Source organism: Tupaia chinensis, unplaced genomic scaffold (assembly GCF_000334495.1).
Source record: "Tupaia chinensis unplaced genomic scaffold, TupChi_1.0 Scaffold138407_1, whole genome shotgun sequence".
NCBI lineage: Eukaryota > Metazoa > Chordata > Mammalia > Scandentia > Tupaiidae > Tupaia > Tupaia belangeri.
In genome coordinates, this window is record NW_006198305.1 from 1,568,757 (window position 1) to 1,582,598 (window position 13,842).

The 13,842-nt window shown below is 39.9% G+C and overlaps 1 protein-coding gene across 1 annotated transcript in view; it reads left to right on the forward strand.

Annotated features, from left to right (window-relative positions):
- DPY19L4 (dpy-19 like 4) overlaps positions 1-13,842 on the forward strand; it is an 81,579-nt gene that overhangs the window by 16,056 nt on the left and 51,681 nt on the right. The window contains exons 4-6 of the mRNA XM_006161317.3: positions 4,179-4,269; positions 5,611-5,732; positions 5,840-5,985. Coding sequence (XP_006161379.1) covers positions 4,179-4,269; positions 5,611-5,732; positions 5,840-5,985 — 359 coding nt within the window. The remainder of the gene's footprint in view (positions 1-4,178; positions 4,270-5,610; positions 5,733-5,839; positions 5,986-13,842) is intronic.

Sequence of the window (13,842 nt, forward strand, 5' to 3'; positions counted from 1 at the left end):
TAGATTACTTATGATATTGTGTGATCAACGAAATGTTGGGGGAAAAGGAATTGAAGACAACTGTAGACAGCAGAGATAGTGTAATAAGAGAGTGGAATAGGGCAGAGGGCTAGACATGGGGTAAAAAACATATATATGAACGTAGAAATGGACTATTATGGATGATAACATGCATTATTAAGCCACTATGCAGTATATTCTAGATGGGAAACCACATTTAGAATGTTGTGATGATGCTCAGGGAATGAATGTAAATTAATAAAAAAAAATTTCAGAAGAAAAAAAAGGCATTAGAAATACCTATTTGATGACTGCAGTTAAGCTATATAGCCCTAGTTAGGTGCTACTTTATAGTATGTTCATTCTATTCACTGAGATTTTGCCTAAAGTCAGACTTGTGTTCATGGATATGTACATATCAGCTGTGCTTGCTATTGAAAATATTTAGATTTATTAAGATATTTAGTGAAATAATAAAATGGGGGAGGCATAGAAAGCAACAATAGATACCAGACACAGTGTGGGAGGAGGGTGGGAGATGGCAGAGGGTGAGATAGGGAATCAAGGATGGGAAAAAAGGCAAAATATACAGAAAACAAGAAATGGAAAATGATTTGTTGACAATAACACATATGTTGATGTGCTTGATTGAGCCAATATAAAGTGTATTCTCAATGGAAAAATCTCATTTCGTATGCTATAATGATGTACAGTGAATGAATGTAAATAAAGAAAGAAAAAAATGTAAAAAAAATCTATTTAAATTTGTTTAGTCTTTCTCAAAGTGTATTTTACCATAGAAATCTTTTTTTAAAGAATTATTTTATTTAACTTTATTTATTTTAATTTTTTTCAGAGAGGGACAAATGAGAAAGAGAGAGAAAGTGAGAAAGCAAGCCTCCAGGTCCAGGATTCAAACTACAGTTGGCCGTGTGGGAGTTCAGTACTCCTAACTACTGCACCACCTGCTGGCCCCCTAAACCATAGAAATCTTTTTTTTTCTTAATGAAGTATTTACTGGGGACCAGCATGTGGCATGGAGGTTAAGGCGCTGGATACTCCCACGTGGCTGACTATGGTTCAAATCCCGGACCTCTCTCTCTCTGGTCTCTCTATGGTCAAATTAAAAAAATAAATGAATGAATATGTAAAATTAAATAAAATAATTCTCTTTTTAAAAAGTATTTATTTATTTAATTCCATTTGTTGTTGTTATTTTTTAGTTTGACCAGATGGACAGTGAGAGAGGAAGAGAAAAAGGGAAAGCCAGAAAGGAAGCTGACAGGTCCGGGACTCAAACTACAGTCAGCCTTCTGGGAATCGATTTCCCTTAACCACCATGCCATCTGCTGGCTCCAAACTATAGAAATCTTATTAGGCAATGTTCAGTAACATCTTAGGAAGCTCTGTTGATCAGACTTTGGAAAAATTGCTCTAACTAGTATCTTCTGGTTTTGTTAATTGATAAATGTTAAACATGAAATAAACAAAGATTTTTTTAAAAGAATTATTTATTTTGAACCAGCAAGTGACATAATGGTTATGTCACGGGACTCTCACATACGCGACTGTGGTTTGAATCCTGGACCCAGAGGTTTGAATTTCATGCTGGGCACATGTGCATGCGTGTCCAAAATCATGAGAAGAGAATAGAGGAGAAGGGATTGTGGCGTGGTCAGTCCCCCTGTGGGGGGTGATTTCTCACTTTCTGTCTCTGTCTCTCTGGTGAGCTTAGACACTCTGTGACAAAAATCTCTCTAAAAGAATTATTTAATTTTATTTATTATTATTATTTTAAAATTTGCTATAGAGCAAGTGCGCTCACCAAAGAGAGAGAGTGACGGGGGTAGGGAGAGGGAAGGTGAGAAATCAAGCCTTTAGGTCAAGGACTTGGACTGCATTCAGCTATGTGAAAGTACAGTGCCTTGGGACCTGCAGTTAGCATAATGGCTGTGTTGCTGGACTCCCATGAAGTCGACCGTGGTTCGAGTCCCAGACCCTGTGGCTTAATGCCGGACACATGTGTGTGCGTGCCCAAGATCCTGAGAGGAGAGTGGAGGAGAAGGGGTTGTGGTGTGGCCATCTCCCCTGGGGGGTGATTTCTCGCTTTCTGTCTCTCTGTTTCTCTCTGTCTTTCTGCAGAGCACATGCTCCCTATAGCAAAAACATCTCTCGCCCTAAAAAAGAAAGTACAGCACATTGACCACCATGTCATCTGCTGGCCCAACAGTTTAAGAGATTACTCACTGGGTGTAGCAGGTGGCGCAGTAGTTAAAGCACTGCACTCCCATATGGTTGACTGTAGTTGTAGTCCCAGATATAGTGATTTGAAACTCTCTGCTAGGCACATGTGCATGTGTGTCCAAAATCCCAAGAAGAGAATGGAGGAGAAGGGATTGTGGATGTCCCCTCTCGGGGATGGAGTGGCTTCTCACTTTCTCTGTTTCTGGAGAGTGTATAATCCCTCTAGCAAAAATCTCTCTTAGAAAAAAAAAGAGAGGTATATACTACTCTCTTCTTGGTTCTATATAGCCTATTGTTAGAAATTAAAAAATTTTAGGGGAGGCCAGGCACCTGTGCATACATGTTCAAAATCTCAAGAGAATGGAGAACAGATTATGGCGTCACCATCACACCACCTTCCCCTTGCCCCCTGCCAGGGGTCATTTCTCTCTAGCCCACTGTCTCTGTCTCTTTCTCTCACTACTGAGCGCATGTGCCCTATATCAAAAACTTTTTAAAAATAGTGTATTTTTTTTTTTTTTGGAGAGGTTTTCGCTATAGGGCGCGTGGGCTTGCCAGACAGGCAGAGACAGAGACAGAAAGTGAGAAATCACTCCCCAGTGGGGGATGGTCATGCCGCAGTCCCTTCTCCATTTTTCTCTTGGGATCTTGGGCACGCATGCACACGCGCCCGGCGTGTTTTAAGCCACCGGGTCCGGGATGAGAACCGCGGTCGACTACATGGGAGTCCAGCGACATAGCCATTACGCTAACCGCTGGTTCCCAAAAATAGTGTATTTCTTAGACTTTTGCTAAATGAGTAGTTTACAGCTACTCTTGTCACAGGGGGAAAAATATGGACAGATAACCATATAAGATGAAGAATATGTTAATTTGCTTCACTATAGTAACCATTTACCCTTATGTATTTTAACATTACTTTGTATTCCTTAAGTAACACAATAAAATTTATTTTTTTCAAAAATGAAAGGCCAGCCAGATGGTGTAGTGGTTGGGCCCCACATGGTTGACTATGCAATTTGAGTCCCTGACCTATTTGAAAAATACCCTGGAGGGACCAGCAGTTGATGTAATGGCTATGTCACTGGACTCCCACGTAGTCGACCGCGGTTCCAGTCCTGGACCCGGTGGCTTAAACTCATGCTGGGCATGTGTGCGTGCGTGCCCAAGATCCCGAGAAGAGAAGGGATTGTGGTGTGACCATCCCCCCAGGGGGTGATTTCTCACTTTCTGTCTTTCTGTCTCTCTCTGTATGTCTGGCGAGCGCACGTGCCCTATAGCAAACAAACAATGAAACAAAAAACACCCTGGACTCATGTGCATCTTTACCCAAGATACAGAGAGGAGAATGGAGGAGAAGGGATTGCAGTGTGGCCATCCCCCCCCCCATAATTATTTATTTACCTTCTCTTTCTTCCTCCCTCCCTCTAGCCAGTGTGCACACATGCATTTGACTTGTAGCAGAACATAAAAGGGAGAAGGAAAAGTAGAGTGACATACCTGCTGTTTTAAAAAGTATTCATTAATTCCATACCTGTAAAAAAAAAAGTATTCATTAAGGGCATGTTCTGGATCTACGGGGATGTGGAATAGTAGTAGAAAATGCTATTTTCTTTAACTTGTCTTTTCAATATGGACTTCTAACACTTCTATTATCATTTTTCACTATTTGCCTTATTGTTCTTGCTATCTTTAGGAAACAAGTAACGACTTATGAATTACAATCCATTTGAAACCTTTAATGTATCATTAAAATGATTGCCATATTACTGACGTTTAACCTCATTAACATGACTGCTGGTGATTAAAGGAAATTCACACATGCCTTTGAATTAAAGTATAAATAAGTATCATGTTAATATAGATGAAGTGGGTCATGGAAGATTTAGCAGAAATTTAAAACACTGGTATTTAATTGTTCTATTTTCTTTTAGGAACTTGAGCGGGAAATCACTTTTCAGGGGGACAGTGCTATTTATTACTCCTATTATAAAGATATGTTAAAGGCGCCTTCATTTGAAAGAGGTATGATAATTACTGTTTTATTTTTAATAAAGTATTTTTCTTTTTTTAGAGAATTACTTTATTTAGTTTCATTCATTATTATTAATATTTTTTAAATTTGACCAGAGAATGACAGAGAGAGAGATAAGGAAGGTGAGAAAGCAAACTGCCAGGTCCTGGACTTGAACCATAATCAGCCATGTGAGAGTTGAGCGCCTAACCACCACACCACCTGCCAGCCCCAAAATATTTATCTAAATTAAGTTATTTTAAAATTTATTTATTTAATTTTTTTTATTTATTCACTTATTTTTAATTTGACAGAGAGAGAGAGAGGGAGGAACTGAGAAAGCAAGCTACCAGGTCTGGGACTTGAACTGTGGTCAGCCATGTGGCAGTATCCAGCACTGTAACCACCATGCCACCTTCTGGTCACCTAAATTAAGTTTTATATTGGAGTCTTCTAATGTGTGTATTTGTCTCAGAACATAGTTATTTCTCTTTATCATATATAATTAAAAATTAGAAAAAAGATGGAGCCAGCTGGTGGCCAGGTACTTAAGGCACTAGATTCCTACATGGCTGACCACAGTTCTAGTCCTGGACCCAGCGGCTTGAAAATCATGCTGTATTTGTGTGCACGTATGCTCAAAATCTCAAGGAGAAGGGATTGTGGCATGGTAATCCCTTCTGGGGGATGATTTCTTTTCTCTTTTTATTTTTTTTAGAATTATTTCCTTGGGAACCAGCAGTTAGCGTAATGGCTATTGTTGCTGGACTCCCATGTGGTTGACCACAGTTTGTGTCCCAGACCCGGTGGCTTAAAACTCACGCCGGGCGTGTGTGCGTGCGTGCCCATGATCCCGAGAGGAGAATGGAGGAGAAGGGATTGCGGCGTGACCATTCCCCCTGAGGGATGATTTCTCTCTTTCTGTCTCTATGTCTCTCTCTGTCTGTCTGGCAAGCGCACGCGCCCTGTAGTGGAAACCTCTCCAAAAAAAAAAAAAAAGAATTATTTCCTTTATTTTATCATTTTTGTTATTTTTAATTTGACCAGAGTGAGACACAGAGAAAGAGAGAGAATGCGAGAAAGCAAGCCATCAGATGCGGGACTTGACCCGTGATCAACCATGTGGCAGTCCAGTGCCTTTACCTACCACACCACCTGTCGGCCCATCTCACGTTTCTTTCTAGAAAGCACATACATTCCATGGCAAAAACCTAAGGGAAAAAATTAGAAAAATGAGGCATGGAATTACATTTTGGGATTTTTCCTGCCAATGTCAAGTGTTTAATTACTAATAAATGACTTTTTATTAGGTTATTGTGAAAGCAAATAATCTGCAGAAAATCTTTCTTTAGGTGTTTATGAACTGACACACAATAACAAAACTGTATCTCTGAAAACTATAAATGCAGTACAGCAGATGTCTCTCTATCCAGAACTAATCGCCAGCGTTTTATATCAAGCAACTGGGAGCAATGTATGTATTTTCCTTTTGACTTTAATTTTCATTTTGTCACATATTTATGAATTTTCAAATGATTTATTGTCATTCTGTTTATTATCCCTCTCTTTTTTCCCATGCAGGAAATTATTGAGCCAGTGTATTTCTATATTGGCATTGTTTTTGGATTGCAAGGAATATATGTTACTGCTTTATTTGTTACAAGTTGGCTTATGAGTGGAACATGGCTAACAGGAATGCTTACTGTTGCATGGTTTATTATTAACAGGTAAGAAAGGTGTTTCAATTGATATTTACAATTTTTTTGTGGTCGTGATAGATTTATGCAAATGCTCCCCAAACCCAAGATGTACCACCCTAATCCCAAGAACCTGTGAATATGGCGATATATAATTCCCATGATTATGTTATGTTATGTGGCACAGCTGACCTTAAATTAGGAGGATTATTCTATGGGCTTGATCTAATCAAGTGACCCCTTAAAAGGAGTGTTCTTTCTCCAACTCATACAGAAGGGAAATTCAGAGAAATTCAAAGTATGAAAAGGTTTTGTTGTTGTGCTGTTGCTGGCTTGATGATGAGGAAATGAATTCTGTCAACAAATGAGTGAGTCTGTTAGAGGACAGCAAACCACCAGTGAGAACTGTAGCCTTGACTGATGCCTTGATATTAGCTTAGGAAAATTTTGAGCAGTGATTCCAGCCATACTCTGATGGCCTTTGTGAGGTAATAAGTTTGTGTTGTTTTAAGATATTACGTATGCAGTCCTTTTTTTTATATATATATAAGTTTTTTTCTCCCATGAGAGAGAGAAAGAAAGAGACAGAGAGAGACAGCCACCCTCAACAGGGACTTCACACCATGATCTATCCCCAGCCTCAGCCAGCTAGGATCATGGGCATGCACATGCCTCTGATGGTATAGGAAAACTGCGGGACATGAACTTGGGTCCTTCCTGTGTGGCTTCAATGTCATGGAATATTGCATTATTGCTATGACTGGCCCAATTCCAGATATTTGTCACAAACAGTTGAAAAATCATACACTAGCTTTGTATCCCTTTTAAAAAAGCACATGGTGGGGACCAGCAGTTAGTGTAGTGGCTATGTCGCTGGACTCCCACATAGTCGACCGCGGTTCGCGTCCCAGACCCGGTGACTTAAAACTCACGCCGGGTGCATGTGCATGCGTGCCCAAAATCCTGAGAGGAGAATGGAGGAGAAGGGATTGCAGCATGACCATCCCCCCGGGGGGTGATTTCTCTCTTTCTGTTTCTCTCTATGTCTGTCTGGCGAGCGCATGTGCCCTATAGCGAAAACCTCTCAAAAAAAAACCCTCCACAAAAAAAAAAAAAAAAAAAAAAGGCACATGGTGAGGGGCCAGCAGGTGGCTTGGTGATTAAGCACGCTGGACTCCCACATGGCCGAACGTGGTTCGAGTCCCAGACCTGGTGGCTTGCTTTCTCATTTTCCCTGTCTCTCTCTCTCACTCTGTCCCTCTCTGGTCCAATTTAAATAAATAAATAAATAAAATAATTATTTTAAAAAGGAAAAAAAATGAAACACACAGTGATAGGGCCAGTAGGTGATATGCTGGTTAACGTACTGGACTCCCACATGGCCAACTGAGATTCAAATCGTGGACTTGGTGGCTTGCTTTCTCATTCTCCCTTTCTCTCTCTCTCTCTGTCTCTGCTCTCTCCTCTCTCCTTTCTCTTTCTCTCTCACTGGTCAAATTGAAGAATAACAAGAAATTAATAAAATTAAATAAAAGAAAATGGCATAGCTGTCTTTAAAAAGAAGCATGATGACATTAGCATTTATGAATATACTTTTTCTTTTACTTAAAATTGATGACATAACTTCTTGAAAAAGAAGAGAAGGTCTGATATATCACTATTTTAACCATTTAGATAATGGTTAACTCAGTGCTGCTAATCTATGGCAATGTAATTTCTTTCTTTTTAAGAATTATTTTTACTTATTTATTTACTTATTTATTTATTTAAATTATTTATTTTTAATTTGACCAGAGAGGGACAGAGTGAGCGAGAGAGAGAGGGAAAGTGATAAAGCAAGCCTCTAGGTCTGGGACTCAGAGTGTGGTTGGCCCGGTGAGAGTCCAGGGCCTTTAACCACCACAACACCTGCCAGCCCTGTAATTTCATGCCCTTTGGTGAGCAAAGGAGCTTCAGTTGTAATAGAGTAAAAAGAGAGTAGAGATGGGACTGGCAGGTGATATGGTGGTTAAGGTGCTCGACTCCCACATGACTGACCATAGTTCGGGTCCTGGACCTGGTGGCTTGCTTTTTCACTTTACCTCTCTCTCTCTCTGTCCCTCTTTGGTCAAATTAAAAATAGATGTTCTTACACAAAACTTAGATGGTATAACCTACTACACACCTAAGCTATCTGATACATTCTTTTTATGGGACCACCCTCATGTATGCAGCCTGTCTTTAACTACAGTGTTGTTATGTGCCGTATGACTGTGTAGCTGTTTAGCTTAATGGGTTAAGTGTGTTTTTTTTTTTTTTAATTTTTTTATTTCTTCTATTCATGACAGAGTGCATGTGCATGAGAGAGAGAGAAAGATGAGCACCCCACACCGGGACTGTCCCTTTCTTAATCCCCTTCCTCCAATTCCCTAGTGCATTGTATCTTGCGCACTCACATATATACAGTATGGAAAGTAAGATATTGGGGTGTTGAAAGCGTTCTATTACATAGTGGTGATGGTTGTACGATGTTTTGAATGAACTAAAAGCCACTTTATTGTACACTGTATGTGGCTAAAATGGTGACTTGTAGGCCACAGTTGCCATAGCACATGCGAGATACTACTGCTCAGCAGGCTGGAGCCACATGAGAGACTCGGGTTCAACTCCTGGCCCTACAAAGCTGGGTTTGGTGGTGCATGCGTCTGTGGTCCCAGCTCCTTGGGAGACTGAGAGTCACATACTGTGGTGAATTTAATGTGTGGATTTTATTTTAATAAAATTTATATGCAGTTCAAACATAATGGTGTAGGTGTAATAGAAAATTTATAGAATGTTCAGAAAACAGCATTGTACAGATTGACTGCCTTTGAACAGATTTATCAGAGCCCAAGCTTCACTTATCAATAGAAAGGATATAGAAATTGTCATAGCTCCCATTGATCTCCTCTGCAGGTACATACCTGGGCTTTACTTTCAGTGGGAACATCTTCGGGGACACATTATCTTATTGAATCTGTGTGAAATTGAATCTTTGGCAAAAGTTTTTAGAAAGTAACTGTACTTTGGTAACAAGGTAAGACATAATGAAATACAGATTCCCAGGGGTATAGTTAGCCAAAAATAACTGAAGCACGTGATGCTGATTCTGTTGTGATGATTTTGGTATACCAAGGATGGTGGCGCTGGTGTAAGGTTTTTCCATTTTAGCCGTTTTCCCCGAGAATTCCATTTTATTCCATGGAAATAATCCATAAAGAAGGAAAGAGGGGCCAGCAGATGGCGTGATGGTTGGCGCACTGGACTCCCAGATGGCCAACCGTGCATTGAGCCCAGACCTGACAGCTTGCTTTCTTGCTTTCCCTCTCTCTCACTGTCTTGCTGGTGAGTGCATGTGCCCTGTAGCAAATTAAAATATAATGATAATAGTGAATAAAATTAAATAAATAATTAAAAAACTAGTTTTGGGGTCAACAGTTGGCATGATGGTTAAGGGCGCTGTATTCCCACATGGCTGACCGTGATTCGAGTCCTGGACCTGGCAGCTTGCTTTCTCACTTTTCTCTTTCTCTCTCTCACTCTGAACCTCTGTGGTAAAATTAAAATAAATAAATAAGTAAATAAGTAAATAAATAAATAAATAAATAAAATAATTGTTTGAAAATATTTTTTAAGAAGAGAAGGAATAATAATAGTATTATTTGTAATAATTTTAAAATAATTTGTGATAATAATATAAATAATTGGAGCCAGCTGGTGGCTCTGGTTAAAGCACTGCACTCTCACATGGCTGACTGTGGTTCAAGTCCTAGATCCAGCAGCTTGAAACTTACTCTAATATGTATGTGTGTATGTCCAAAATCCCAAGAGGAGGATGGAAGAGAAGGGATTGCAGTGTGGCCATCTCCCTGGAGGGTGATTTCTCACTTTTCCTCTCAATGTCTCTCTCTGCCTCTGCAAAGTGCACACACCCTATGGCAAAGACCTTAAAATAAATAAATATTTTTAATATATAAAATTAGGTCTCTAAAATATGAAATGGTTAGATACATTATAATACAGCGATGCATGGGAATGTGCAGCCATCTTAATGATCTTGTATAGATGATTTTCTTTTTTGTTTTTAAGGAATCATTTAATTTTTTTTTTTGGAGAGGTTTTTGCTATAGGGCACATGCGCTCTCTAGAAAGACAGAGAGCGAGAAAGTGAGAAATCACCCCCCAAGGCAGATGGCCATGCCGTAATTCCTTCTCCTCCATTCTCCTCTCAGGATCGTGGGCACGCACACGTGCCCAGCGGGAGTTTAAGCCACTTGGGGAAGCCACTGGGGCTGGAACTCGAACTGTGGTCGACTACATGGGAGTCCAGCGACATAGCCATTACGCCAACTATTGGTCCCATTATTTATTTACTTTTAATTTGACCAGAGAGACACACATATACAAAAAGAGAGAGAGAGGAGGTGAGAAAGCAAGCCACCAGATCGGGAACTCGAAACATGGTTGACCGTGTGGGAGTGTCCAGATCCTTAACGACCACACCATCTGCTAGTCCTGCTCCTCCCTCCACCACTTTTTTTGAAAAACATTTATTTGTTTTAAATATCACTTAAACAGTTTGAGTCATGGACCTGGCAGCTTGCTTTCTCATTTTCTTTTTCTTTCTCTCTCTCTTTCTCTCTCTCACTCTCTCACTTTATCCTTCTCTGATCAAATTAAAATAAATGGATAAAGTTAAATAAAATATATTTTTTTTAAATAGAAAGACAATAAGTCACCTGGACTAACCCTGTGGCCTAGTGGTTAAAGGAGTTGGGTTCTAAATGGCTGGTTGTGGGAACCAGCAGTTAGCGTAATGACTATGTTGCTGGACTCTCATGTAGCTGACCGCGGTTTGCGTCCCGGACCCGGTGGCTTAAAACTCACGCCGGGCATGTGTGCGTGCATGCCCAAGATCCTGAGAGGAGAATGGAGGAGAAGGGATTGCGGCGTGACCATCCCCCCTGGGGGGTGATTTCTCGTTTTCTGTCTCTATGTCTCTCTCTGTCTGTCTGGCGAGCGCACGTGCCCTATAGCGTAAAACCTCTCCCAAAATAAATAAATAAATAAATAAATAAATAAATAAAGGCTGGTTGTGGTTCAAATCCTGGCCTTGGTGACTTGAAAAACATGTCTGGTGTATGTGCATGCATGCCCAATGTCCCAACACGATGAAGAAATGGAGAAGGGATTGTGCCTTGCCCCTCTCCATGATAGGGTGCTTTCTCTCTTTCTTTTTCTCCTTCTTTGTCTCTGGCAAGTGTATTCACTCTCTGGCAAATAAAAAAAAAAAAAGAAAGAAAGAAAGAAAGAAAAACCAAGAAATTAAGTGGCCCTTAAACTATACGATGTTCAATAAATGGTATTGGAATAGCCAAATCTGAAAATAAATTCCTTTTTGTTTTAAAGTTTATTTATTGTATTTGTGATAGCACACGTGTGAGCACAATGCTGGTAGGAGTAGCCATACACCCTTGAAAGAGTCTTGTTATGCCAAGAGCCCCCTTTCCCAGCACTCCAACTCATCAGGAACTTAGATATGCATTTTCAGGTGAACCCTGGAATTTGAACCATGGTTGGCCATGTGGCTTCCGACACTGCAATTCAGTATGCTACTATGCTACAGAGGCTGGGCCTGGAAAAGAAATTCTTGTTGCACACATATTAATACTAAAATAAATTCCACATGGATTAGAAAGTTAAAGTAAACAATGAAACCAATAATTACTATACAACAATACTGGTTCATGTTTTTAAAAACTATAATGGGTAAAGTTAGAAACCATCTAAGTGTGTGGGTAGTAGGGAATTGGTCAGATTACGTTATATCTGTAAAATGCTGTACTATGGTTATTAAATAAATGTTCTTGAAGTATGTTTATTTACTTATTCATTATTATTCATTTGAGATTTTGGGCATACATGCATACATACCCAGCATAAATTTCAAGCCTCTGGGCCCAGGACTTGAACAGCAGTCGGCCATGGGGTAGTCCAGCAACGTAACCATTATGCCATTTACTGGTCCCAGAAATATATTTATTGACATGTATATTTTAGAAGGATGTTCATAATATATCATCAAGTAAAAAAGCAGTTCATGGGGCCAGCAGATGGCATAAGGGTTATGTCGCTGAACTCGCGCATGGTCAACCAAGGTTGGGATCCCAGACCCAGTGGCTTGAAACTCACACAGAGCATGTGTGTGTGTGTGTGTGTGTGTGTGTGTGCGTGTGTGTGTGTGCACCTAAAATCTGAGGAGGAGAATGGAGAAGGGATTGCAGCATGGCCATCCCCCTGGGAGGTGATTTTTCATTTTCCCTCTCACTGTCTCTATCTCTCTGTTAAGTGCACACACCCTAAGGCAAAACTTCTTTAAAAAAATAGTTCATTACAGAATTATCAAAGAGCTAAGATCTAATAATGAGAGTTTACTAAGTTCTGGATATTGCTAAGTTCTTTATAGCTTTTACTTCATTTGGTCCTCAATGAACATATACATATACAGTGATCTCTCAGTATCTGTGAGGGATTGGTTCCAGAACACTTCCAGTGGACTATATAGTCCACAACACTTAAGTCCTTTATAAAATAGTCTAACATTTGCGTATAACCTATGCACATCCCCCCCGTATACTTCAGATGATCTCCAGGTTACTTATAATACTTAATACAGTGTAAATAATAGTTATATTGTTTATGCAGTAGTGACCAAAAAATAGTTTGTACATGTTCAATACAGACATAGCCATCTTAGGCCTACCTATTTATTACACATCAGTACATTGTGATGTATCTACTTCCTGGTTGGTTAAAACCTTACATGAGGAATTCTTGGATATTAACTGCTGTATCGAGGTATAATTTCGATAGGGTGAACTGTACATATGTAACGTGTACAATTTGGTTAGCTGAGACTGCTCCTACTTCTGTCACTCTCTAGATCACTTTTATCTATTCTGCATCTTCCTATCAGTAGACTCCTATGGGATGTTCTCTTCTGTCTAACTCTGTATCATAGTGTATATCAGTAGTTCATTCATTTTTATTTTTGAGAAGTATCCTGACAAGGACATGCCATGTTGTTTTTGGTTTTTAGTTAGTTAGTTTTACCAAAGGGTACGTGCAGTCACCAGAGACAGAGAGATGAGAGGGAGAATACCCTCCACCCCAATAGGACATGGTCATGCAGCAATCCCTTCTCCTCTATTATTCTGCCCTCTTGGAATTTTGGACATGCACACACACCTGCCTGACATGTGTTTCAAGCCACTGGGATGGGATTCAAATTGTGAGGTTGGCCGTATGGGATCTGGCCCAGTTTTTTGGTTTTTATTCTCCTGTAGGTAACTTAGGTATTTCTGCCTTCTTGCTGTTGTAAGTCAGGCTGCAAAAAACATTCTCGTACAAGTCTTAAAGGAGCATGTCTTTTCATTTTTCTTCTATAAATACCTAAGAGTGAATTTATGGATCACTGAGTAGATGTATGTTTAACTTTTTTTTTTTTTTTAAATTTTTCAGTTATTTCTACAGTGGTTGAATCACTTTACTCTCCTACCAGCAATTTATGACAGTGCTAGTTCTTGCATAGCCTTGCCAGCATTTGGTGGTATGAGTCTATGGATGTTAGCCTTTCTAGCATGTTTTTCAAGCCTTCAGAGCCAGGACTCAAACCATGGTAGGCCTTATGGGATCCAGCTCCCATAAATACTGTGCTATAGAGTGGCCCATGGTACTTTGTTTTGTTTTGTTGAGAGATTTTTTGCTATAGCGTGCATGCACTCACCAGAGAGACCCAGAAAGTGAGAAATCACCCCAGGGGGAGGGGGGGATGAAATGGCCATGCTGCAATCCCTTCTTCATTTTCCT